Consider the following 27,284-nt stretch of genomic DNA (forward strand, 5'->3'; position numbering starts at 1 on the left):
TGTCCGGAAGTTATGGAAACTTCCCTTCTCAACATCGCTGCTCAGTCCATTCAGGGCCAGAGTACAGGGTACAGGCCAGACAAAAGCCATGGCAAGGGTTTTCTCTGCATCACCTCTGCACAGCCTGAAACAGGGCCAATGTCAGGGAGTCAAGCCAGCCAGAAGACACAAGATAAAGGTGAGTACCAGGGGCCCTCTCTCTCTAGCCACCAAATAACCGTTGCCAGATCTAATGCCCTCGCTCGGGGCAGGCATGGCCATGAAGCCTCTGCCATGGCCATTGCAGGCACTATGCCTAGCATAAGGTTTGGGACTCTGCCAGGGGGGCAGATGGGGACATAAACCCTTGGTCTCCCCCTTCCTTCCCTTCTCTGGCCCCAATAGCACCCAGGACCCCAACAGGTGTGGGGGATCCTTTTGCAGACTGCGAAGCACATGGTGGTGTTGCCAGGGCTCCTGCACTTTCATTTTGAATTCTTATAATGTGATGGTGTGTAAGGAGGCAGATGACTCCTCTTCTATGTTGTACAGCCGCATGGCTGTAAAGGAAGCTAGACTTGGCCCACCAGGAGCTGAAGCTTCCAACTCTAAAATGGTCTTTTTTGGCTGCCACAGACCATCCCACAATAAAGCATAATATGGCTTCATGTCCTCCACAGAGAGAGCATGGCCTCTGCCACCCACTTCTAAACATAGGCTGGAGGGCCATCTATCGGTCATGCTTTGATTGAGAGTTCCTGCATGGCAGAATGGGGTTGGACTGGATGACCCTTGGCGTCTTTTCCAACCCAAGGATACTATGGGAGAGCACATGGATACAAATCCTCCTGTGTTCCCTCCCAAAAAGTTACAACAACAAAAAAGGATTAAACCACTTGTGGATATCATCGGTGGAGAGTTCCCTTCACCCCCAATTGTGTTTGGCTGCCCCAAACTATGGCACTCTTGAGAGAGCAGCTTGAGCGCTTGGCCTCTCCTTTCCATCAGAGATTACCCTTTCTCAGGACACAGACATACCTCAGGTACATGGGGGGGCCATGTCCCACAGCAGCCCCTCTGCCCTTCCCAGCTACCTATGCAAGTGGGAAGGGAGTTGAGGACCAAGCCAGCTTCTATCATGCAGCCAGGTTGCTATAAAGCCTGCCTGAGATAATAAGGGCTAAGCTTGTAAACTCCAGCTTGAAGTTGGGGCTGTTTCAAACATAAATAAAACAAAATGCCCTGTGAGTATCAGGGCTACACTACAGGCCATATGCAGCTATCTACCCATGATTAGCAATGGTCTTCAGTCACTGCTAACTTAAGAGCAGTTTCCTCAGTGCTTTTAATAAGCCACTGCCCAGGCAGCCTCCCTTGATGGGGCAAATAAAGGAGGGGAGAGCCCCCACATCAACAGGGCTGTGGGCTCAGATTTACAAGAGATACTGGTTAACTTTTTCTGGTGTTCATTTTATTACTGTTAGCCCATGAAGTTTCAGTTGTGCTGTTTCTGCTCACCCCCCTCTCCTTTTTCCAGGCCAGAGAAGATGCCTGGAAACTAATTCAACAAGGGAAGGGGCTAGCCATAAGCCAACATGATGATTTTTCTTCCTTCCTCATGGGCCTCCATCTCTGTCTCCATTGGGAACAGAGCCCCTTTTGCTTTTGCTGGAACAGCCTAAGACATAGGATGAGCACATGGTTCTACCTCTTTTGTGCAAACTGTTATCAGCCATAGCACTTCTCATTAAGAGCATAAGCTTTAACAATTCAGATTTATTTAAATGCTAATAAACAGGGTGACTCAAGCAAGGAGAAGGCCGCTGGTCACTCAGCAGACCTCTAATGCTTACATGCATTGAGGATCTTTGGTAAAACATCTCATATGAGGTGATAGATATATTGGACTAAGGTGACCAACCAAGCTCCACTTTATTGTCATAAGGGTTATGTTCCTGTTATAAAACACAGGGAACCTCAGTCAGCTAGCCTCAGGAGAGGTGGCTTCCCTTGCCTTCCCTTCTTTCTTGGAAAGATGTCTGTTAAAGGGAAGAAACTAAAAAAATACAGTTTCTTCCATGAGATGTTTCTCACTAATACAGGGGGTTAAGAAAAACTCAAAAACAAACAGACAAACAGACTCCTCTCCATGGGGGGAGAACCCCCCCTTCCTCCATGAGTGTTTTAAAACAATATAGTCAGTTTTTTGCTTAGAGGTTGCTTCAAATCCCATTCAGACATCCTACAGAGCCCTGAGGAGTCTGCCACAAAGACCACAATTGCCTCTTACCTTGTCTAGATAGTTACATTTTAAATAAGAATGCCTGCAGATGGGCTTGCCATTCAACTGCTCCCTGCCCTGGATAGGCCTATTGTAACAAGGTCTATCTTGCATATGATGAATTGGGCTCAAGGCCATGAAGGTTCATGCTGCCAATCTCTTTCTTTTAGTGGTCTCAGGAAGCTACAAAATTCCTTTGCATATTGTTGGGCATGCTTTGATTGTGATTTCCTGCATGGCAGGGGGTTGGACTTGATGGTCTCATCCAACTCCATGATTCTATGGTTTTATGGTTATAAGGTTAGCTGCTGTGTGGGTGAGTGTCTTATCCCTGTCTGGGTTTCATGCCAAGGTCTGGCCCAAACAACACCATTGTCCACTGCCTTCTGAGACTGGGAAAATGGACTTCCCAGTGCCTATGCCTTGTTTTTCTGCTAGCACAGCTTGTAATATATATAAAAAACAAACAAACTGTGATTTTACTATTTTATACAGGAGACTCCGTTTTACTATGCCATTATATTTTCTGTGACTTCAACTTCCATGGATCTGGTATCCATGCAAAGCCCTGAATCCAACTCCAGTACATATCGAGGGCCCACTATACTATTTAAAATTTAGGTTTGTGTTCCTTTGACAGAGCCTTTTTGTGGAGAAGATTCTCTCCTCGAAATTAGATACCAGAGGGCTATCCTTGACAAGCCCTCTGTTCCCATTTCGTGACTCCTTAATCAGCAGTTCATTCAGCCGGGAGACCCCTCAGCCTTCATACAGGTTGATGATAGCCTGCTACATGGAGTTGGGGTGATTTTTGAAGCCTCTAGACTAGTTCATCCTCAGATGAAATCAGACTTAATTCTGACCACACGCCCTGTTAACACAGAGTGCCTCCACGCTTCTACATGGACTCACCAATGTCTGTTAGATAAAGGTTAATCCAGTGTCTTCTTTGCCTAACCATGGGATTAGTCTTATTTTACATAGGTTCACAGATGTTCCAGTAAAGAACTGCACATTGTTTTAAATTTTAATTGGAGGTCAGACATTAACATTCCTCTTTCAGAGTGCTAAGTCTTAATTGCTACAAGTGAAATCACCTTAATATCACCTTCATTGCTATAACCAGTTGACAAGGTGATCAGAGATAGGCTGGAAGCTGCCCTAGGTCCAGATTAGATCAGGTTCTATTCTGATTGATCTCATAATCCACCGCTTAGACAAGTTCTCATCAACTGCTTCAGGTTTTCAGTGGCTGACCTGCTATAGTCCATCCAAGATGACATTAAGAAGGGACTTGACCCAACATGGTTATAAGGCAGGTGTCTGCCATCACGCCGGTTCTGCTCCATACGTGAGCAGCTAGAATGGCGGTCATCCTCACATTAATAGGCTATTGAGGGGAGTTTCCAACAGGGCCAGCCCACCAGACATCGTTTTCCAGCTTGGGGTGTGAACACGGTCTTAAAGGCGCTGACGGTTGGGCCGAGCAAGTCCCTTCAGGAGGCCTTCCTCAAGGTCATCTTCCTCACGGCCATTACCTCCGCCAGACGGGTGTCAGAGCTGGGGCCCTGTCGGTACGTAATGACTTGTATATTTTAGGCCGGTCTCAGTGTGCCTTCGTCCAGATCCTACCTTCGTGCCTAGAGTCAACTCAGCCTTTCAGGTGTCACAGGACATTCTCCTGCCTTCATTCTGCCCCAGTCCTAAGAAGAACTTGGAAAAGACCTGGCACACATTGGATGTGCAGCAGAGCCCTCAAAATCTACATCAAGAGGACTTCAACCTTAAGGTCATCTGAAATGTTGTTCGTTTCCTTTTTTCCAGGCTCTTTGGGATGCAAGTTATCTGCCTCAACTCGATAGATCAGGACTTGTATTCAAGAGAGCTACCGAACTCTTGATCTCTCTCCACCCGAGGGGTTGATGGCGCACTCAACCAGGAGTGCATCTACTTCTGCGGCCTTGACCACTAGCGCCTCCCTGTCAGATATTTGCAGGGTGGCCACATGGAAGTCGCCTTCGACCTTCATAAGACATTACAAACTGGACGTGTCTCAGTCCGCTGAGGCGTCATTTGAAAGGAGGTTCCTCCAACAGATTGTATCGGGGGCCACAGTATTCTAGTAGCACCTCCCTCCCAGTTCGAGAGGGCTTTTGTAAATCCCAGATTAAAGGAGGACAGGACCCTCTCTGCTGGGAAAAGGAACGTTGGGTACTTACCGTGACACGTTCATTTCCTGCAGAGAAGGGTCCTGGCATCCTGCCCAGCCGGGTGCTGCCTGCGGCCTCCGACCCTGCCTGGCTCTTGGTGGACCTGCCTTGTTCTTCTTCTTGTTGCTGGATTGGTTTTCTGAGTTTTTGTTTGTTCTTGGACTAGTTTTTTCTAAGGTGTTCTAGTTAACCCTTAGCTGATGTTACTAAAGTTCAGTTCCTTGATTTACCTTGCTACTCACTTGGCTTGTTATTGACTGAGGCTCAGGGGGGCTAGCTCCTCCCTATATAGGGGACGGTCTTTTGTTTATAGTCCCTGCCTACAGGAGCAAATAGGAGGAGCTAAACCCAGATTACAGGATGCCAGGACCCTTCTCTGCAGGAAATGAACGTGTCACGGTAAGTACCCAACGTTCCTTTCTCTAGTCGGAGCTGCTCAGGCTACAAATGATTAATATCCAAATAATCTATGCCAGTTGGTTAAACTAGAAGGCAGTCCTTCCATAAAAAGCTGTTCTGCTTTCTGAATCATTACTGAATTTGCAGTTAGCAACCTGCCAGGAACATTTATTTTACCCTCCCACCATTCCTTGTCTAGTACTCGGTCCTGGGCAGTGAGCAACACTTATCCAAGTGAAATCATATTGGTGTGTAAGTCTGCATTGCTTCAACCCTCTTGAACAGGAGTTGAAGATGTTTTCCTTGTGTGAAGAGGATCTGAGAAGGGGGAGTTCTTTGTCAATGAGCATTTAATTGATTTGGACAATATAATTATTAGAGCAGCAGAAATCCTTTCATTCATTTGTGATCTTGGGACTGTACATGCTTTGGCTCTGGCTTATTGGGACTAAAGTTCAGGAGGTTCTGAGAAGCTAAGGTTTAGAGTTTGAAACCAAAGGGGAGTTTGGATAGACCAAAAAAGGTTTTAAGTTTGTGAAAGTTTCATAATTTCTGATGCGTAACTTAACCATATATCCATTATGTGTTTTCCTTCTAGTATGAATGTTGGGGTAGCTCATAGTGAAGTGAATCCTAACACACGAGTGATGAACAGCCGAGGCATATGGCTGGCCTATAGTATCTCAGTGGCCGTCCTTCACATCATCCTTCTCAGCATCCCCTTCTTTAGCGTCCCTGTAGTCTGGACTCTGACTAATGTTATCCATAACCTGGTATGTCTACACTCTTCTTCTGTCTGATCTACCTTATATACTCTAAGTTGACCTCATGTGTAATTCGAGGGCAGGTTTTGGGGCCAAAATTAAGGATTTTAATATGACCCATGGATAAGTTGAATGTTTTTTGGGGTCAGTTTTTTGATGAAAATTTCTAGACTTATACATGAGTATATACAGTATTCATGAGCTTCTTTTCAAACTTTTTTGTCATCTGTGAATTAATGGTAGTAGTGGGCATGTGCAAAGAGTTGGAGCAATCAGCTTGGGCTGCATCATGGTCATTCTTAAAAACTGGAAGCAGTACTGTGGTCAGTTTTCACATTTATCTCCTGTGGGGTGCTAAGATCAAAATCATGCTTTCTAGACAATTTTTTGTTTCAGATGAAAATAATTTTTTGGGAGTTGAGAAAAATATTCCCAGGGTATAGGGGGGGGCATGTGGGCCACTTTCTAAGGACCACACTATTCCCATTCCTCTTTTAGAGCATTATTTCAGTGGAGTTTATTCTGAGAGATACTATTTTTATTTTTTTCAAAGAGGAGAATTCTTGAGGACTGTCCTGGGTATAGAGTATTGGTGTAGAGTACTAAATTTAAGGATTTTTTTACCACATAGGCTTGTTTGCTATTTCTTGTTAAATGCTCAAATATTCCTTAACTCTGCCATTTTACCTTAATACTGCAAAAAGCCAGTATTGCTGGCTTTTTACACTGACAAAAAGGAAGGAAGACCATAATCAGTTATCTCTCTCAGGCAATGTATTGGCTCCTGCACACAGTAAAAGGGACCCCCTTTGAAACGCCTGACCAGGGCAAGGATCGCCTCCTCACACACTGGGAACAGATTGATTATGGTACACAATGGACATCCTCACGCAAGTTCCTAAGCATCTCACCAATTGTCCTGTAAGTGCCAGAAACTGCTTACTACTGTAGTGCTGGGTTTTGATTACATTCACTTGTGTTTTGGTTACATTCAGTTGACTACTTTGCAGCATCTGGCACATTTTTAACACCTGGTGTTCAGAGCTCACTTACTATGGTACAAAACACACTGTAGAAATAATCAGTTTGAGACCACTTTAACTTCCTTGGCTCAGTGCTAGGGAATCCTGGGATTTGTAGTTTATTGTGGCACCAGAGCTCTCTCACAGAGAGGGCTACATGTCTCAAAAAATTACATTCCCAGGACTCCCTAGCATTGAGCCAGTGGAGTTAAAGTGATCTCAAACCAGATTATTCTGCAATGTGTTTTGGACCTAAGTCACCTTTTGTTCTTGTATTTGAACCTGCATATTTCCTTGTTGAACCTTTTTTTCCCTAGCCATCAGTTTAGCCATAGAACTGTGGTATGCAGTTGATCAGTCAATGAATGAGATACAAGAAGGCTGACATTTTGATGGTGTGATGATGATGATGATGATAATAAATTTAATTTCTTGCCTGCCTCTCCCCAAGGCTCTAGACAGAGTACAACATAGATTAAAACACATAAAAACATTTTAACATATTGTTCAAACACATAAATGTAGGACATATTAAAATCATCCAACATAAAATTAAAAATATTACAATTTAAAATTCATAGTTTAAAATTGAATGGGTAGGCTTGCTGGAAGAGATACTGTATGCCTTTAATACTGTTTTAAATTCAGTCAGCGTATTCAGCTGTTGAATCTCTCCTGGTAGGTCATTCCACAGCCTAGGGATAGCCAGTGAAAAGGTGACAGTTGCCAGTTTAGTCCTGGCTGATTGAGGCAAGTGTCTCCCAGAGGATCTGCGTGTATGGGGAGGATTATACAGGAGGAGGCTATCCCGTAGATATCTCCTATACTGTATATTTACAAAGGCTACCTTGGCCTTTGTGCAAAACTAATCTCATAACTGTTCCCCAAAGAGGGAAACAGATGGTATAAAGCAAAAGATTCTGGTTGGAGCTATTTTCTCCTCCCAGAAAACTTAAAGGCTACAGATCAACCCTTCCCTCCTAATCAAAAACACATTGATGGGTTGTTGGTGTATATCAACTTCCACTCCAAGTAAACACAGTTTAATTTCATAAATTGCACGTATAGTGATCACAAGTGCTGTACAAGAGCTAAAATGAAACACAGGCTTTGGTAGTGTCAGTATCTATGAACAAGATTTGTAGTACAGTCTTATTTGATTTACATCATCTGATGCATATTTGGCAGAAGGAAATCTCATTGTGTTTACTGGTTTTAGTCCTGGGTGTGCAAAATATATTAAATGGTGTAGCTTGAAGATAGGATGACACCTTACATGTAAAGATTCCCACCGTCTTGTTTCTTCTATCTCTTTCTAACTTTAAATGTTTTTCCTATTCATGTGAACCTCTCAAAAAGGAAATCCTGTGACACATTCAGAAATGGGCTTAAGTCCCCGGTGCTAAATACTGTGCTCTCCCATTCTAGGAAGTAAGTCCACTAATGTGCCCATGTTTTTAGTTGGTAATGGAGAGGGACTGATTTATGAATTTCATTGCTGTGAGTATACAGTAGTTCCAACCGTAGCTTTTTGCATTAAACCAAAGTAGTCTCCCCCCAGAAACTTTCCTTTTTTGAAACACAGGAAAATAATAACTATATGGGGTCTAATCAGTTCTAGCCATGTCTCTAGGAAAACCACTCCACTGAAAAAGAGATGGTGTAGATATTTTCATTCAAACTTGTATATTATAGAGACAGTCCTTACCAGCTATACAGTTTTCCTCTTTTTAATTTTTTTATTAAGGATTGATATAATTAATATTAACACACTTTCCATTCATGTACATCACTGTAACAGTAATCTGTTTTGTGAAATCGCAGGCATCCAGAGTTTTTTGTGGGTTTTTCGGGCTATGTGGCCATGTTCTATAAGAGTTTATTCCTGATGTTTCACCAGCATCTGTGGCTGGCATCATCAGATGTCAGCCACAGATGCTGGCAAAACGTCGGGAAGAAACTCTTCTAGAACATGGCCACATAGCCTGAAAAACCCACAAAAAACTATAGTCATCCGTTTTCCCTGCTCCCAACTGCTAATTGCCCTGTATGAGAAGTAAATGAAACATTTGTTAAATGCCAGTTTTTTCCCTCCAACCTGAAATGAAAAAATAAGATGAAACATTACGTTTTATTTAGCATGTTCTTGACTGGAGAACACTGCATGATGACAAAAGATTGATGTATACAAATTGAAAAGACTGTACATATGTATAACTAACACAATATATTCCCCCTTCAGCTACATCTTGACCAGCTTTTATACAAAGTATGACCCTGTGCACTTCATAATCAACACAGCCTCCTTGCTGAGTGTCCTTTTGCCCAAACTGCCCCTGTTCCATGGCGTCCGTATATTTGGTATCAACAAATACTGAAGCAACCATTGATTCTTCCACTGCTGCTTATTCCAAAGATCCAAGTGGCAAAGCTCAGATCACTCTTTGAGATGTTATACTGTACTGAACTATGCATAACACTGGGGCAGAGACAGTTTTAGTGGACCACAAGAACGGATCTGTGCTGAACTATTTATTTTGTAAAAGGCGATATAAGCCATTCTCCTTGTGGCTAATCTGCACCTGTGCTGTTGCCTCTTCCAAGGGAATGAAAAAATAATTAAGTCCTCAGGTGGATTGTTTCTCTTGCAAGATTTCTGCTCCAGTTGTTTGTAATTGGTGACATTGTGGGAGGAAGCCATTTTGTGTAAAGGTTTCTTTTGATTTTTAGACATTCCGAGTCAAAGCAAGCTTGTGTGTCTTGGGGAGTGAATACACTTCTGAAGTACTCTTGTGAAAGTAAATTGTTAGACTGTGATGTTTCTAAGCGGTTCAAATTATCTATGTCCACCATGCTCCTAACATTTTCATTTTGTAAAATATATCATATATATGTATAACTTTCTTCCTACTGGAAAAGTAGGAATCCTGTATAGACTTTTGCTTCACTGTATTTTTCTTTTTCTTTATTTTTAAATAGCCCTTATGATTATAAAGGAAAAAATGTAAGACTATGTTAGTAATGGAAGATATAAATTAAAATAAAGCTTTTGTCCTTGCTATACATTGTTTCAATCTTCAGTAATTTCTGTCTACTATATCTTTGCCCATCTAGGTTCTTCCCTGCCCTCTTTCTCTTCCTTGTCTTCTATAGCTGTAATGGCTACTAGGAAGCAAACTGAAATGGCTTGTATGCCAAAACAAAATAGATACCACAAGGTGGGTTGTGTGAAGTTACCCATTTGCAAAATAGTGACTGGGGTAATGTGGATATCAAGAAACAAGCAGTTCACAGAAGATGAAAGTTCTGAAGCTAAAAACATGAACATAAACTGGAATGTAAAGCATGTGTAGAGTCTGAGATATGGACATAAACCCGGTTCTTTGAATCCACATTTATACACCCCACAAGAACTATTTTTTTTCTCTCCAGATCATAAATCAGCTCCTTTCCCTTTCACACAATCACATCTTTTTTCTGAATCATCATGTATGCATTTTTGATAGAAAAAGGAACGTTGGGTACTTACCGTGACACGTTCATTTCCTGCAGAGAAGGGTCCTGGCATCCTGTAATCTGGGTTTAGCTCCTCCTATTTGCTCCTGTAGGCAGGGACTATAAACAAAAGACCGTCCCCTATATAGGGAGGAGCTAGCCCCCCTGAGCCTCAGTCAATAACAAGCCAAGTGAGTAGCAAGGTAAATCAAGGAACTGAACTTTAGTAACATCAGCTAAGGGTTAACTAGAACACCTTAGAAAAAAACTAGTCCAAGAACAAACAAAAACTCAGAAAACCAATCCAGCAACAAGAAGAAGAACAAGGCAGGTCCACCAAGAGCCAGGCAGGGTCGGAGGCCGCAGGCAGCACCCGGCTGGGCAGGATGCCAGGACCCTTCTCTGCAGGAAATGAACGTGTCACGGTAAGTACCCAACGTTCCTTTTCCCAGCAGAGAGGGTCCTGTCCTCCTTTAATCTGGGATTTACAAAAGCCCTCTCGAACTGGGAGGGAGGTGCTACTAGAATACTGTGGCCCCCGATACAATCTGTTGGAGGAACCTCCTTTCAAATGACGCCTCAGCGGACTGAGACACGTCCAGTTTGTAATGTCTTATGAAGGTCGAAGGCGACTTCCATGTGGCCACCCTGCAAATATCTGACAGGGAGGCGCTAGTGGTCAAGGCCGCAGAAGTAGATGCACTCCTGGTTGAGTGCGCCATCAACCCCTCGGGTGGAGAGAGATCAAGAGTTCGGTAGCTCTCTTGAATACAAGTCCTGATCTATCGAGTTGAGGCAGATAACTTGCATCCCAAAGAGCCTGGAAAAAAGGAAACGAACAACATTTCAGATGACCTTAAGGTTGAAGTCCTCTTGATGTAGATTTTGAGGGCTCTGCTGCACATCCAATGTGTGCCAGGTCTTTTCCAAGTCCTTCTTAGGACTGGGGCAGAATGAAGGCAGGAGAATGTCCTGTGACACCTGAAAGGCTGAGTTGACTCTAGGCACGAAGGTAGGATCTGGACGAAGGCACACTGAGACCGGCCTAAAATATACAAGTCATTACGTACCGACAGGGCCCCAGCTCTGACACCCGTCTGGCGGAGGTAATGGCCGTGAGGAAGATGACCTTGAGGGAGAGGTGTTTGAGGAAGGCCTCCTGAAGGGACTTGCTCGGCCCAACCGTCAGCGCCTTTAAGACCATGTTCACACCCCAAGCTGGAAAACGATGTCTGGTGGGCTGGCCCTGTTGGAAACTCCCCTCAATAGCCTATTAATGTGAGGATGACCGCCATTCTAGCTGCTCACGTATGGAGCAGAACCGGCGTGATGGCAGACACCTGCCTTATAACCATGTTGGGTCAAGTCCCTTCTTAATGTCATCTTGGATGGACTATAGCAGGTCAGCCACTGAAAACCTGAAGCAGTTGATGAGAACTTGTCTAAGCGGTGGATTATGAGATCAATCAGAATAGAACCTGATCTAATCTGGACCTAGGGCAGCTTCCAGCCTATCTCTGATCACCTTGTCAACTGGTTATAGCAATGAAGGTGATATTAAGGTGATTTCACTTGTAGCAATTAAGACTTAGCACTCTGAAAGAGGAATGTTAATGTCTGACCTCCAATTAAAATTTAAAACAATGTGCAGTTCTTTACTGGAACATCTGTGAACCTATGTAAAATAAGACTAATCCCATGGTTAGGCAAAGAAGACACTGGATTAACCTTTATCTAACAGACATTGGTGAGTCCATGTAGAAGCGTGGAGGCACTCTGTGTTAACAGGGCATGTGGTCAGAATTAAGTCTGATTTCATCTGAGGATGAACTAGTCTAGAGGCTTCAAAAATCACCCCAACTCCATGTAGCAGGCTATCATCAACCTGTATGAAGGCTGAGGGGTCTCGCGGCTAAATGAACTGCTGATTAAGGAGTCACGAAATGGGAACAGGGGGCTTGGCAAGGATAGCCCTCTGGTATCTAATTTCGAGGAGAGAATCTTCTCCACAAAAAGGCTCTGTCAAAGGAACACAAACCTAAATTTTAAATAGTATAGTGGGCCCTCGATATGTACTGGAGTTGGATTCAGGGCTTTGCATGGATACCAGATCCATGGAAGTTGAAGTCACAGAAAATATAATGGCATAGTAAAACGGAGTCTCCTGTATAAAATAGTAAAATCACAGTTTGTTTGTTTTTTATATATATTACAAGCTGTGCTAGCAGAAAAACAAGGCATAGGCACTGGGAAGTCCATTTTCCCAGTCTCAGAAGGCAGTGGACAATGGTGTTGTTTGGGCCAGACCTTGGCATGAAACCCAGACAGGGATAAGACACTCACCCACACAGCAGCTAACCTTATAACCATAAAACCATAGAATCATGGAGTTGGATGAGACCATCAAGTCCAACCCCCTGCCATGCAGGAAATCACAATCAAAGCATGCCCAACAATATGCAAAGGAATTTTGTAGCTTCCTGAGACCACTAAAAGAAAGAGATTGGCAGCATGAACCTTCATGGCCTTGAGCCCAATTCATCATATGCAAGATAGACCTTGTTACAATAGGCCTATCCAGGGCAGGGAGCAGTTGAATGGCAAGCCCATCAGCAGGCATTCTTATTTAAAATGTAACTATCTAGACAAGGTAAGAGGCAATTGTGGTCTTTGTGGCAGACTCCTCAGGGCTCTGTAGGATGTCTGAATGGGATTTGAAGCAACCTCTAAGCAAAAAACTGACTATATTGTTTTAAAACACTCATGGAGGAAGGGGGGGGTTCTCCCCCCATGGAGAGGAGTCTGTTTGTCTGTTTGTTTTTGAGTTTTTCTTAACCCCCTGTATTAGTGAGAAACATCTCATGGAAGAAACTGTATTTTTTTAGTTTCTTCCCTTTAACAGACATCTTTCCAAGAAAGAAGGGAAGGCAAGGGAAGCCACCTCTCCTGAGGCTAGCTGACTGAGGTTCCCTGTGTTTTATAACAGGAACATAACCCTTATGACAATAAAGTGGAGCTTGGTTGGTCACCTTAGTCCAATATATCTATCACCTCATATGAGATGTTTTACCAAAGATCCTCAATGCATGTAAGCATTAGAGGTCTGCTGAGTGACCAGCGGCCTTCTCCTTGCTTGAGTCACCCTGTTTATTAGCATTTAAATAAATCTGAATTGTTAAAGCTTATGCTCTTAATGAGAAGTGCTATGGCTGATAACAGTTTGCACAAAAGAGGTAGAACCATGTGCTCATCCTATGTCTTAGGCTGTTCCAGCAAAAGCAAAAGGGGCTCTGTTCCCAATGGAGACAGAGATGGAGGCCCATGAGGAAGGAAGAAAAATCATCATGTTGGCTTATGGCTAGCCCCTTCCCTTGTTGAATTAGTTTCCAGGCATCTTCTCTGGCCTGGAAAAAGGAGAGGGGGGTGAGCAGAAACAGCACAACTGAAACTTCATGGGCTAACAGTAATAAAATGAACACCAGAAAAAGTTAACCAGTATCTCTTGTAAATCTGAGCCCACAGCCCTGTTGATGTGGGGGCTCTCCCCTCCTTTATTTGCCCCATCAAGGGAGGCTGCCTGGGCAGTGGCTTATTAAAAGCACTGAGGAAACTGCTCTTAAGTTAGCAGTGACTGAAGACCATTGCTAATCATGGGTAGATAGCTGCATATGGCCTGTAGTGTAGCCCTGATACTCACAGGGCATTTTGTTTTATTTATGTTTGAAACAGCCCCAACTTCAAGCTGGAGTTTACAAGCTTAGCCCTTATTATCTCAGGCAGGCTTTATAGCAACCTGGCTGCATGATAGAAGCTGGCTTGGTCCTCAACTCCCTTCCCACTTGCATAGGTAGCTGGGAAGGGCAGAGGGGCTGCTGTGGGACATGGCCCCCCATGTACCTGAGGTATGTCTGTGTCCTGAGAAAGGGTAATCTCTGATGGAAAGGAGAGGCCAAGCGCTCAAGCTGCTCTCTCAAGAGTGCCATAGTTTGGGGCAGCCAAACACAATTGGGGGTGAAGGGAACTCTCCACTGATGATATCCACAAGTGGTTTAATCCTTTTTGTTGTTGTAACTTTTTGGGAGGGAACACAGGAGGATTTGTATCCATGTGCTCTCCCATAGTATCCTTGGGTTGGAAAAGACGCCAAGGGTCATCCAGTCCAACCCCATTCTGCCATGCAGGAACTCTCAATCAAAGCATAACCGATAGATGGCCCTCCAGCCTATGTTTAGAAGTGGGTGGCAGAGGCCATGCTCATGAAGCCATATTGTGCTTTATTGTAGGATGGTCTGTGGCAGCCAAAAAGGACCATTTAGAGTTGGAAGCTTCAGCTCCTGGAGTGCCAAGTCTAGCTTCCTTTACAGCCATGCAGCTGTACAACATAGAAGAAGAGTCATCTGCCTCCTTACACACCATCACATTATAAGAATTCAAAATGAAAGTGCAGGAGCCCTGGCAACACCACCATGTGCTTCGCAGTCTGCAAAAGGATCCCCCACACCTGTTGGGGTCCTGGGTGCTATTGGGGCCAGAGAAGGGAAGGAAGGGGGAGACCAAGGGTTTATGTCCCCATCTGCCCTCCTGGCAGAGTCCCAAACCTTATGTTAGGCATAGTACCTGCAATGGCCATGGCAGAGGCCTCATGGCCATGCCTGCCCCGAGCGAGGGCATTAGATCTGGCAACGGTTATATGGTGGCTAGAGAGAGAGGGCCCCTGGTACTCACCTTTATCCTGTGTCTTCTGGCTGGCTTGACTCCCTGACATTGGCCCTGTTTCAGGCTGTGCAGAGGTGATGCAGAGAAAACCCTTGCCATGGCTTTTGGCTGGCCTGTCCCCTGTACTCTGGCCCCGAATGGACTGAGCAGCGATGTTGAGAAGAACAGGTTGCTCACCTGCAACTGTGTTTCTTCGTGTGGTCATCTGCGAATTCACACAAATGGGTTTATTCTGCGCCTGCACAGCAACTCTCGGAAACTTCTAGAATCTCCAGGCAGAAAGTAATGTATCTTTCTGCAACTTTTTGGCGGTAGCCCCGCCCACCCATATATAAGGCCCCTGGTGGCCCACTCCTCTCCAGTTCCGAATGAGCCGCTAACAGCGCGGCAACATGCGTTGTCAAATGAGCAGACACTGAGGGGATGGATGGGCGGGTTTGTGTGAATTCGCAGATGACCACTCGAAGAAACACAGTTACAGGTGAGCAACCTGTTCTTCTTCGTGGTCTCTGCGAATCACACAAATGGATTTAGACTAGCGAGGTATAGTCAGAGGAGGAGGGAGTGTCAAAAACCAATAATCACATAATCAATAAAGTATGTAAACCAAACAACTGTGTTATTTATTAACAGTGTAACAGGTCTATTGAATGGCAGAAAGTAACACTGCCCTCCCAAAGGCTGCATCGTGCCTGGCCCTTGCTTCCAGCCTGTAATGTCTAATGAATGTCAATGGCTGGGACCAGACAGCTGCCTTACAGACATCCTCAAGGGGAATCCCCGTCAAAAAGGCTGAGGATGCGGCTACCGCCCTAGTTGCATGGGCTCTATCCCGACCTGGTAGAGGCTTTCCAGCCGGTTCGTAACAGAGGTGGATGGTGCTGGACACCCACTTGGAGAACCTCTGCGGTGACACCGGCAGCCCCTTCTTGGCTTCGGAGTAGCACACAAAAAGTCTCTCCAAACGCCTGAAAACAGATGTCCTGTCCAGATAGAACGCCAACGCCCTGCGGACAATCCCAGGGCAATTGAGCTGAAACGCTCAAGGAAGTCCCCTGTTTTTTTCGGAATTTTAGTAGTCCAGAGTCGCAAAACATTTCCCTGATTGATGTGAAAGGCAGACACCACCTTTGGCAAGAAAATGATGTCTGTACGGAGCACCACCTTGTCCTTGTGAAAACGGAGGAAGGGTTGGTCCATCCTCAGGGCACACAATTTACCAGCTCGGCGGGCTGACGTTATAGCTACCAGGAAGGCCGTCTTCCAAGTCAGGAGTCTCAGGTCCGTGGTAGCTAAGGGCTCAAAGGGCTTAGATACCAAATGTGCCAAGACGGTATCTAGACTCCACTGTGGTGTAGGGTCTAGAATCGGTGGGTGCAAATTGTTGAATCCCTTAAGGAACCTCTTTATGAGAAGATCCGCAAAGAGAGAAGGCTTGTCCTGAAACAGGTAGTGAGATGAAATGGCAGATAGGTAGCCTTTGCTAGAGCTCAAGGAGAGACCTGCATCCGCTAAAGTTATGAGAAAGTCCAGGACTACAGGGATGGAGACACGGGATGGTGGAGTGTCCCTTGATTGTAGAAAGGTTAGGAACCTATCCCATTTCTAGGCATAGGACCTCTGTGTGGATGGTCTCTGTGCTGCCTTGATGATGTCCTGTACACCGGATGGAAGTGTCCTCAGGATGAAATCCTCCATGCTGCCAATGGGAGGGATTGCATCTCGGGATGATGAACTTGTTCATTGTGGAGCGAGAGCAGGTCGGGCCGGTGTTCGAGGCGGAGATGGTCCTGCGCTCGTTGTAGGAGCGGGGTGAACCACAGCTGTCTGGGCCACCACGGCGTTACCAGGATTGCGTCCGTGTGGTCGGCCAACATTTTGGAGAAGACCCTTGTAATCAAGGGGAATGGAGGGAAGGCGTACAGGAGGCCTTGGGTCCATTTGAACTGGAAGGCGTCCCCTTCCGATGCTGGGTCTCTGTACCGTGAGCAAAATCTTGCGGTCTGAGTGTTCAGCCGGGAGGCAAACAGGTCGAGGAGGGGAATTCCCCAACGATTGAAGAGTCGGGCGACTACTTCTGGATGCAGTCTCCACTCGTGGCAAGTGGTTGATGACCTGCTGAGACGGTCTGCCAGGTCGTTCTGTTCGCCGGGCAGGTGAATGCATTGTAGCAGGATCTTGTGTTCTATGCACCATTCCCAAATGCGGGTGGTGATTAATAGCAGAGTCCTCGACTTTGTACCACCCTGTTTGTTGAGGTAGTACATGACGGTGGTGTTGTCGGTGAGGAGGAGCACCACCTTGTCCGCGAGGACCGTCTGAAAGGCTCTGAGTGCTTTCTCCACGGCGAGCATCTCCAATACATTGGTGTGGAGAGTAGCTTCTGCCAGTGACCATCTGTCCTTTATTGTAAGGTCCAGCGTGTGGGCACCCCATCCTTGCAGGGAGGCATCCGTAGTCAGAGAGAGGTCCGGCTGAGGGGGTAAGAATGGCATCCCCACACAGACGTTGTCGGATTGGAGCCACCATCGTAAGGACCTCTGTACCGTCCTCGGGATGGTGAGCAACTTGGTGGCCATGTCTCGGACGGGGTCGAACACGGAGAGGAACCAAGATTGAATGGGCCTGAGGCGCAGTCTGGCCCACGGTGTGACGAAAGTGGTGGAGGCCAGGTGCCCCATGGCGACTTGAACTGTATGGGCCTGAAGGCGTCTTTGGCGGAGGCAGGGCTGTAGAGATGCGCAGAGGGCTTGGTACCTTGTCTCTGGAAGGTAAGCCCTCATCTGTACAGAGTCCAGTGTTGATCCTATGAAGTCTATTCGCTTGGTAGGGGTCAAGTTGGACTTGTCGAAGTTGACCTGCAGCCCTAATGTTTGTAGCAGGGATAAGGCAAATTTCAGCAGCTTGAGTAGGGCGTCCTTTGAGGATGCTGCGAAGAGCCAGTCGTCTAGGTACGGGAAGACCGTGATTCCCTTCTGACGTAGGTAAGCCACCACGGGTGCCATGCACTTGGTGAAGACTCTTGGAGCTGTGGCAAGGCCAAAGGGAAGGACCTTGTATCGGTACGCCTGGTGCCCGACAGCGAAGGCGAGGAACCTGCGGTGGTCCTCCAGGATCGCTATGTGAAAATATGCGTCTTTCAAGTCTAGCGTCACGAACCAGTAGTCTTTCTGTAGGAGTGGTAAGATAGAAGCAAGAGTTACCATCCTGAATTTTTTTGTAAACAATAAAGTTATTAAGGGCTCGGAGATCCATTATGGGTCTGAGGCCAGAGTCTTTTTTCGGTATAGTGAAGTACCTAGAAAAAAAGCACCACTTGAACTCAGAGGGGGAGACGGGTTCAATGGCGCCTTTGTCTAAGAGGGTGCGCACTTCGTCGAGAAGGGTGTCTGAGGGGACGGTTGAAACAAAAGCTCCAGTTGGCGGGAGATCAGAGAACTCTAGGGCATAACCTCTACGGACGATGTTAAGTGCCCAAGAGTCTGTAGTGATGGTGGCCCAGGTGGTAAAGAAGGGGCTCAGCCTATTGGAGGTGACGAGGTGCGCAGAAACACATCAGAACCTCTTCTTGCCCCGGCCATCCTTCTTCCTATATCCCTGTTGGTATCTGAGTTGGGAAAATTGGCGCCTGTCCAGTGGGGGAGCAGGCGACTGGGAGGATCGGCCTTGGGGGATGCTGTCCTGGTGGTAAGGACGGTCCTGGGGCTGAAAACGGTACTGGCCTCCTGAGTGCCAGGGGCGCTGGCCAGGGTACCTCTGACGAGGAGATTTGGACCGTACGGAGGACATACCGTGCTTCCTAGCCGTGGTCTTCATCCGGTACCTGAAGCTAAACTTCTTGTCTGTGTCCCTATTGAAGAGGCCCGAGTTGTCAAAGGGCATATCTTCAATAGCCGCCTTTGCCTGAGGGGTAAGATCCGATGACCGGAGCCACGCATAGCGGCGGAGGGCAATGGAGCCAGAGAGGATCTTGGATGCACAATCAGTGGAGTGCCTGGCGGAGATGATCTGCTGTCCAGCCATCAGGTGGATCTCATTCCTGAGAGCCGCCATCATACGCCTCCTGTCCTCGGGCAAGTCCGCAATGGTGGGATCCATCTTCTCCACCAGGAACTGGTCATAGCCCCCATGCAAGCTGCATAGTTAGCTATCTTGAGGTCTAGAGCAGTCGAAGCGTAGAATTTCTTCGCCAAGGCGTCCAGCTTCTTACTGTCCTTGTCTACGGGCGAGGACGAGGCTTTGGGGGCGAAGGTGGTCTGGGCCCCTTCAACACTAGCTGAATTCAGCTTTGGGTGGTTCGACAGCCAAGACGGGGTGGATGGAGTGACTCGGTACAGGTTCTCGATCCTCCTCCAAGTGGATGGTAGGTGGCTGGGGTGTCCCAAGAGCGCTTGGTGATCTTCTCCAGGGAAGGGAGGTAGGCCAGGACTGATGGAGCCGGGGCAGAGCCGTGAATCCTCCTCTCCACCGGGTCGAGGGCATCATCCTCAGGATGGGCGACTTCAAGCTTGAGAGCGTCAGCCGTCCGTATGACCCTGTCGGCAAAGGCCCTGACGTTGTCCGTAGGCGAAGGGACGGAAGGGCCCTGAGGCACAAACGGGGCATCCTCATCCGAGGCTGGGGATGCAGAACGGGGAGAGCCCGAGCCAGATCTCGAGGGGGATGGGCTCCGCCATCTGAGGAGAGGGTCGGATGTCCCGAGGTCGTCCCGGTCGTCCCAGCGGGAAGTGTCATTATCCGGACGACGGCCTTGAAGATGAGCATGGAGGTCCCGGCGGAGGCCTGCAGGGGGGCGATGGTGTGCAGCCAGAGCCTCGTCGGCTTCTGCACCTAGCGTGGCCTGGTCCTGTGAGGCAGAGCGTGGTCGCCTTGTTGGCGAAGGCGAGGGTGATCTTGACCTCGGCCTCTGAGGGGAGAATGGAGCGTAGGAGTCCCGAAGCTCTCCCTCCGATTCAGAGTCCACCTGCACAATCTGTAGGCTGTCTGCCGGTACAGAAAGGTGGCTGGTGAGGAGGACTCTGGGCTTGAGCGGCACCGTACGGGAGAGGGCCGGTACAGACGGAGTCGGGGTCTTCTCCGGCTCAGGAACAAGCGATGTCGACGGTACTGGCCTCGACTCAGGCGGAGGCACTGAGTCCATGCTTGGGGGCCCCTTGCGGCGGGTCTTAGCCGGTGGCGAGGACGAGCGAGCCCGCTTCTTGTCCCGGTCAGAGCGTTTATTCCCTTTTTTCTTGGGGGCTTTGGAGGCCTCCACCTCCCCAGGGGCTCCAGAGCCACTAAGCTGGCTGAGAACCCTCTCATAGAGGGCGGCCTTGAGAGTCCGGTCCCTATTCTTGAGGGCTTGGGTGGACGTGGCCTTGCAGTGGGAACAACTGCCCTGAACGTGTGCCTCCCCCAGGCAGAGGACACACTTGTCGTGGCCATCGGCCCTGGGGAATTTAACCCCGCACTTAATACATTGCTTGAAGGAGGCCATGGTAAGAAGAGTCCGTTACCAGTCCGAAGTCAAGCCGAAGTCAAAGAAAGTCGTCAAGCCAGAGATTCCAATAACAAAGAGCAAGCAAAAGCTAGCGAAGTTCCTAGAGCTGCTTAGCGCGGCGGAATGAAGGAACTGGAGAGGAGCGGGCCACCAGGGGCCTTATATATGGGTGGGCGGAGCTACCGCCAAAAAGTTGCAGAAAGATACATTGCTTTCTGCTTAGAGATTCTAGAAGTTTCCGAGAGTTGCTGCGCAGGCGCAGAATAAACCCATTTGTGTGATTCGCAGACACCACGAAGACGAAGGGAAGTTTCCATAACTTCCGGACAGTTTCCTCACTGATCCCTGGTCTTAAACAGGCTGGGCAGAGGTGATGCAGAGAAATCCTTTGCCATGGCTTTGGCTGGCCTGTCCTCTGAACTCTGGCTGGGCAGAGATGCTGAGGAGGGAAGTTTCCATGACTTCTGGCCAGTTTCCTCACTGATCCCTGGCCTTAAACAGGCTGGGCAGAGGTGATGTGGAGAAACAGAGACATGAAGGGAAAACCCCTCACCGTCTGTTCCCACGGCTCCCATGTGCTGCAATGCTGTTTGCAGAAATCTCCTGTGCTCCCACCATGAGAGGGGGCAGCTTGTAGGAGAGGGAGAGTCATTGGCAAAGCCAAGACCTTTCTCCAATCCTGGGAGCCCTTGCCATGTTAAGTCCTTCTTCATGTTCCCAAGGCAGCAAGAGAAACGAAGAGAATAAAAGGACTGGAGTGGCAGTAGTGAAGAAGCTGCAGAGCAACAGCAAACCCATCCCAATGGGTCTCTCTCTGAAGCCAGCTCCTTCTGTTGAGCTGGCAGACCCTGAGCTAGGGAAGTCTGAGCTAAAGATGACCCTTAGCCAGTGCTCTTGGGGTCCTCTGCCATAGCCACCACCAAAGAAGGGGGGGAAAGGCAGGAGAGAGAAGAAGGGAAGACCAAGAAAACTCTCAAACCGCTTTCGGAGAAGGAAAAACCTTGCTGGCTCGAAGAGACACATCCTGCTAGGAGCATAGGCAGGAACAAGACTGAGGCTCAGGGGGGCTAGCTCCTCCCTATATAGGGGCCGGTCTTTTGTTTATAGTCCCTGCCTACAGGAGCAAATAGGAGGAGCTAAATCCAGATTACAGGAGGACAGGACCCTCTCTGCTGGGAAAATGCAGGGGAACTTGGTGAGTGTTGTTGGAGGTGCTATGAAGGGAACTCCAGTGATAGAAGTTCAGTACCTTTACATAGTAGAAAGAACAGACAAAATGCTAAAATCCTCCTGCCTTCTTTGTTGCAGATGCCACTATATTCTCATACCAACTGACCATCATAGACTTCAAGTTATTTGATAACTACACCATTGTCAAAATGATTTAAGGAACTGCTTGAGGTTTGATGCAGTACAGCTGTCAAACTCACCTGGTGATAGAGATGCTGTGGTCTGTGATATGATCATTCAGTTAAGTGAGTCACCTTGATGTGGACCAGGGCTGGCACCTTCTTAGTGATTCACATGTGCGGAGAAGGGAGGCAATTCAGACCACAAAAATCTGACTGCTTTGAGCTTCTGGGAGAAGGAAAAGGCAGGTGGACTCTATTTGAGAGCACTTCTTGATTTCTCTCCTTCCAAAATTGAGACTCTCTGAATTGCATTGTACAACCAGAATTATGAATACAGTGGGTCCTCCACATTCACTGGGATTATGGGTGCAGGCCCCTTGTGAAAATGGAAAACCCACAAACAAAAACAAAAAAAAAACCCCTTTTTTTACCTGCATGCTTTTAAAGTGCTTTTATCTTTAATTGTAATCTGTTTTTAAACAATTCATCTCTTTTTAACATTGTAGTAGTTTAATTCCTGTTTAACTCATTTTGTAAGTTTGTGAGTTGGTCTGTTTTTAGACTAAGCTGCTTTAAATACGAATTTTGGGGGAAAGCGGGGTACAAATAAATATAATCTTTAGGTCCTCCAGTACAACTTCTTGCAGACGCTGATCACAGAGTTGCAGTGGAGGACCTAGAGATCTCTAGAGAACATACTAATCAAAGCTGCAAAAGTCAAAGCCACAGATGTGAAGGGCTGACTGCAGTTAGTAATACTCTGTTAAATGTCAAAGTAACAAGTTGAAAGTATCATGGCAAAGATATAACTATGCATTTTTATTCTTGCTGTAGGAGAGCTCCTCTTAGCTTGTTACCATCATGACAGGAGTGCTAGCTGAAAGATTTAGTTGACACTTGGTTAGGCTGGTGAAAGTTAGAGACTGATTGTGTTTCCCCAGTTCAGCCTTCTTTTCCTACCTGCATAGTTAAATATCTGACAGATACCATGGAATATTGTTTGAGGTCATCCCTCATGTGTCCCCTGGCATTTGTGAAGACTGGGTTGAAGCAGAAAGCAGGGTGATCGCTCAGAATCAAATACTTGGAATAGCTATCTTGAAGAGGGAATAAAATAATTAGAGCAGTCAGAGTCAGAAACACATCCATTCAGTTATTACACTGAGCCCTTGGTAATCCACTGGGGTTAAGTTCCAGGACCCCCTTGTGGATACCAAAATGTATGGATGCTCAAGTACCATTAAATACAGTGGCATAGTAAAATCGTAACCCTTACATAAAATGGCAAAATCAAGGTTAGCTTTTTGGAATTTATGTATTTTTAAAAATATTTTTAAATTGTGGTTGCTTGAATCCATGGATATGGAGGACTGACTATAACAGACTTAACCAGGAGACACACTTTGTAACCATTTAGATACAAAAATACTACAAAATATTTGTCATTAGGTTGCACTAGGTAGTCTACTTACTGCCTGCACACAAGAACACTAATATCAATTCATCCCCATGCCTAAAACCATAACACCTTTAGTTCTAAGCAACTTCAAATTGGAAGCCACTATCCACCTGTCCAATGCACTTCTGTACAATTAAGAGTGAAAGAACTGTGCTACTTTAGGTATAGTTAATGGGTTGAACATTCAAGGTGGTCTTTCCCTTTCCCACTTTAGAGAATATGACAAGCTTCCTCAAAAGAGGAACGTTTGGGGAGGGGGGGGGAGTCTACCATACACTTAAGACTTCACATTGAGCTAGGCCCTGTGTTGATGACGTTGAATAATAGCAGGTTGAAGATGTAAAGAGGTGCTGTAGTGAAGTCCCTTCAGAATTGCAAGGCAGAGAAGTCAGGCACAGAAAGGTATCACAGTGAGCTCACTAAACATTCTTTGGCCATATACTCTACAGACTCCCGCTTTAGTCTGTGTATGCCTATGTTTTATAGGAGCTGATGGTAGTGCTGTTACAAAGGCATGCATGCATGCATGCTGGCTAAACAAAATCAAATTTAAACCAAGGCTCAAATACTTGAAATGCAAATTAGTGTTGCTTTTTTTATTTCTTTCTTTTAAAAACCTTTGAGAAGCAAAATTGGGACCCAGTTCTTCTGCATCTTTCAATGGAAGTTATATACATTTCATAATTGTATCCATACAAAATATACCCGGTACAAGAGTGTTTTTTTGTTTGCTTTCTTTTTTTAAAGAATAGTTCTATTTCTTTCAGTTTTTTGCTCTCATTACGGAGGACAACTTTGCTACACAGGAATCACACACACAAAGTAATAAAACCCCAAAACACAAAGTATAATTCCTCACAAAGTCCACACTTTATTTTTTTAAAAAGTGATTATTTTGGGTTCATAAAAGGGTTAAAACTTAATATATATAATATGTGCAACTGTAAACAGAAGTATGGGACAAGGCGTCAAATGCAATTATACAGGCAGAGAACTTTAAAAAAGTTTTTAGCTTCAAGACCGGGTTATAGTTTATATAAAAATTAAAAACTGTATAGTCTTTCTTCATCAGCTAAAATCTACAGGATTATTTTAAACTAACCGTCATCCAAAAAAATCTTGACAATCTATTATATTCAGTCACTTTATCATTTTTTTAAAATCTCTCTCAAGCTTTTAAACTTTGTAGCAATTCTTTTAAACTTTTTTTTTACATCTTTACAGCTTTCCAAATTAATGGAAAGACACACAAATAAATTGAAAGAGACAAAAATGTATACTGGCTTTAACTAAAAACTTTTATTTTAAAACAACATCCAGTGGTTTTGTTACTGATAAAAATCCCCCCTTTTTACACAAATTTCATCTTATTTACAATTTTAATTACTTTAATAATTTGTCATTTCCCCTCCCCACTGTATTCAACCGTCATAGCTCAGAACGGTTTGCAGAAGCAGCTTTTTCACTCAAGAACATGGTTCTCATCAATAAGTTCAAAGACAAAGATACTTATGCACTAACCCTGATTTTATGCCCCAGCTCACCCCCCATTATGAAAGGTAAGCCACTGCCACCTTCACTTCCTCTCTCTGTATTGTCTGTTGATCAGATGAGAATATGAACTGCTAGATCTCATAATGCCACTCATAGAGGCATGATGGGGAAAGTGTGACTATTTTAAAGGGGGAGTGGGGAAATGGTGCAATTGTGCGTTAAAAGATCTCAACTGTACAAAGTTCATCAAGAAAGCCTTATCAGTAAAGACCCTGCAACTCTTGCCACCTTCCTGCCCCCTAAATACTTAGGTTCCTGGGTACAGCAATCTTCCAATGTCCTTGTTCAACAGCAGGGAGAGTGTGTGTATGTTTTAGATGGTGTGTCTGGGTGTGTCCTGCATAATGCCCACATTTTGTCTTCTGTTAATAAGGAATCTCCCTACATTGGGGAAGATGCTGCTGGGCCGATGGCTCTTAAGCTATTGATTATAAATTGATTTTTTTTCTTTTTTAGAAAAGAAAGGGATATTTCTATATACAGACACAGAGAAAGAAAGCATACAGACGGGCTCTTTATTTAATCCCCTTTCCGGCCCAATTTTTGTCAGGAAGTCTCCCTCTTGCTCCCATCCAGCCGGGGAGGGTGGCAGTGGGAGGGGAGGATTTCTACAGAGATCCAGCCAGCAGTTTAGAAAACTCTGCAGCCAGGGCATTCCTCTCCATGCTAATTCAAATATATACACTATATATATATATATAGATAAATAATCCCAAACTCTGCAATGTGCCAACATCTTTCTCTCACTCATACACACAAGTCTTCGGAGCAGCAAGTTGATCATGGGAAACAGAGATTAGGAACTGGAATTATAGGGATTAGCTAAGAGCCAAATCTCACTCCCTCTCCATTTGAGGACTGATCACCAGCCCCTTAGTGAAGCACATGCTCCCCACTCTGCAGGCAGGCAAAAAAGGGTTTGGGCTCCACTGGAGAGAAGTGCTGAGCTTGGCATTGTGTGGTGACCAGAAGCTTGTTGTTCCCCAAGAGGTGGCATGTTCAAACTGCATCATACTTTGCAGTGTGATCTGCCTCTCTCCTCTGTTGGTGGCTGGGAACCCACAGTGCTCATTTCAGCTATTCACTCTGGAAGGGTTTTAGGAGATTGAACCTCACTTTTGGTTTCAGAAGGGGGAAGGACAATCCCAGAGAGAAACACTCCCTACCTCTCCCTGAAACCTGTTCCACATTTGCTGTGGCAGCTGTGGTTCTCCATCTTCAGGGAAGAGGGCTCAAAAAGCAAAATGGTGGCACAGCGAGGGGCTCACATTAGAGAAAACAGACCAAAAACAACATTAGCAAAGTCTAACACTTCAAATGAGGTAGGTTCAAGTGCGGATGCTCCTCGCGCATGGAAGATGGGCCAAGGGGGTGGGAAAGGGGCAAAGAAAGGGAAGGGCTATTTCCAGCTTCTGCAAGTCAAGACCTACTTGCCACTGAGAAATTACTTTTTCCAAAAATCACATGTACACACACTCCCCCCCCCCCCCGCTTCCAAATCAAATACCTAAATGTATAAAAAAAACCAGAGCCAGAGGGGCTCTGGAAGGTGGATTGTCAAGCTAATGAGTCTCTTTGAAGCCTCCTGTTACCTTGGTACATTAGCAAGCAATAGATAGTAGGTTCTTTTTAAAAAATCTGTCACGCACACACAAAGGTTCCCTAAACACACACACCCACACAGGAAAAAAGTTACAAAGTTTCCCTGGGGATCCAATAGCCATGCTGCAGCCCACTTCCTCCAGCTCTGCTAGATAGAATGCCCCAATCTCCTCCCAGTATATTTCTGAAGTCCATTAATTACGGGGGCAGAAGGGCTCCCCGTTTCTGCTTCAAAAGAAAATGAAAATCCTAAAAAGAAAACCCTGAGTTGCCGGTTTATCAGTTTCCCACCCCAGATGGAGCTGCTAGTGGCTGTTGTCTTCTGCTGGGGAAAAGCAGGCTGCCCTGTCCTGGAAGGAGTAGACAGCTAAACCTGACAGCCAGAACCAGTCAGCTTGGTCTTAGAACTTAACCAAGACTGGTATGCAGTGGCAGATACGCTGATGCCGCCCTGCTTGATTTGGGTCCCAACTGCCTCCACCAGCATGTTGGGGTGGTCGAATCCAATCGTGCTCTCCCTAGGTGATTCTCTCGGCTGCGCTGGAGGGTTGGGAGAGCTGGCAGAACAGCCTCTCTCTCTCCTGCGCTGCTTGTGCCAGGCAGTTCAGGGTGTGTTTCCCACCCACTGCCTCGTTTGAAGAGCCTCTTTGGGCTAGTTCATCCATTTCCTGCAGTTCCAGGCTCCACAATGGCATGGGATTTTGTGCTGATCATCTTCAAAATCAAACTGGTAGTCATATGTCAGCTGAAGATGAAGGACAGAAGAAAAAAACAAGGGCACATTAAACATGAAATAAACTTTTTGTCTTCCCTGGTTTTATGGCAGGGCACTATCTGATTTGTCTATCTTCACTGCATCTAACTAACAAGTTGCTTAACAAAACCTCCATACAAATCAATACTTATACTGAACTTATCAAGAATGCAGCAATCAAGGAGGAAGGACTGGGAATACGTGCTCCCCTCTAACAT

At 45.9% G+C, this 27,284-nt stretch overlaps 2 protein-coding genes across 9 annotated transcripts in view; one reads left to right on the forward strand and one right to left on the reverse strand.

Annotated features, from left to right (window-relative positions):
• ORMDL2 (ORMDL sphingolipid biosynthesis regulator 2) overlaps window positions 1-9,716 on the forward strand; it is a 16,218-nt gene extending 6,502 nt beyond the window's left edge. For all 4 annotated transcript variants that reach the window (XM_042454528.1, XM_042454527.1, XM_042454530.1 and 1 more), the window contains 3 exons: window positions 5,468-5,642; window positions 6,403-6,554; window positions 8,898-9,716. In XM_042454528.1, coding sequence (XP_042310462.1) covers window positions 5,469-5,642; window positions 6,403-6,554; window positions 8,898-9,033 — 462 coding nt within the window. In that variant the 5' untranslated portion in view covers window position 5,468 and the 3' untranslated portion in view covers window positions 9,034-9,716. The remainder of the gene's footprint in view (window positions 1-5,467; window positions 5,643-6,402; window positions 6,555-8,897) is intronic.
• Window positions 9,717-24,007: 14,291 nt separating this feature from the next.
• KMT2D (lysine methyltransferase 2D) overlaps window positions 24,008-27,284 on the reverse strand; it is a 213,447-nt gene continuing 210,170 nt past the window's right edge. For all 5 annotated transcript variants that reach the window (XM_042451953.1, XM_042451957.1, XM_042451954.1 and 2 more), the window contains one exon: window positions 24,008-27,057. In XM_042451953.1, the coding sequence (XP_042307887.1) occupies window positions 26,965-27,057 (93 nt within the window). In that variant the 3' untranslated portion in view covers window positions 24,008-26,964. The remainder of the gene's footprint in view (window positions 27,058-27,284) is intronic.

The sequence above is a fragment of the Sceloporus undulatus genome, chromosome 2, assembly GCF_019175285.1.
Source record: "Sceloporus undulatus isolate JIND9_A2432 ecotype Alabama chromosome 2, SceUnd_v1.1, whole genome shotgun sequence".
NCBI lineage: Eukaryota > Metazoa > Chordata > Lepidosauria > Squamata > Phrynosomatidae > Sceloporus > Sceloporus undulatus.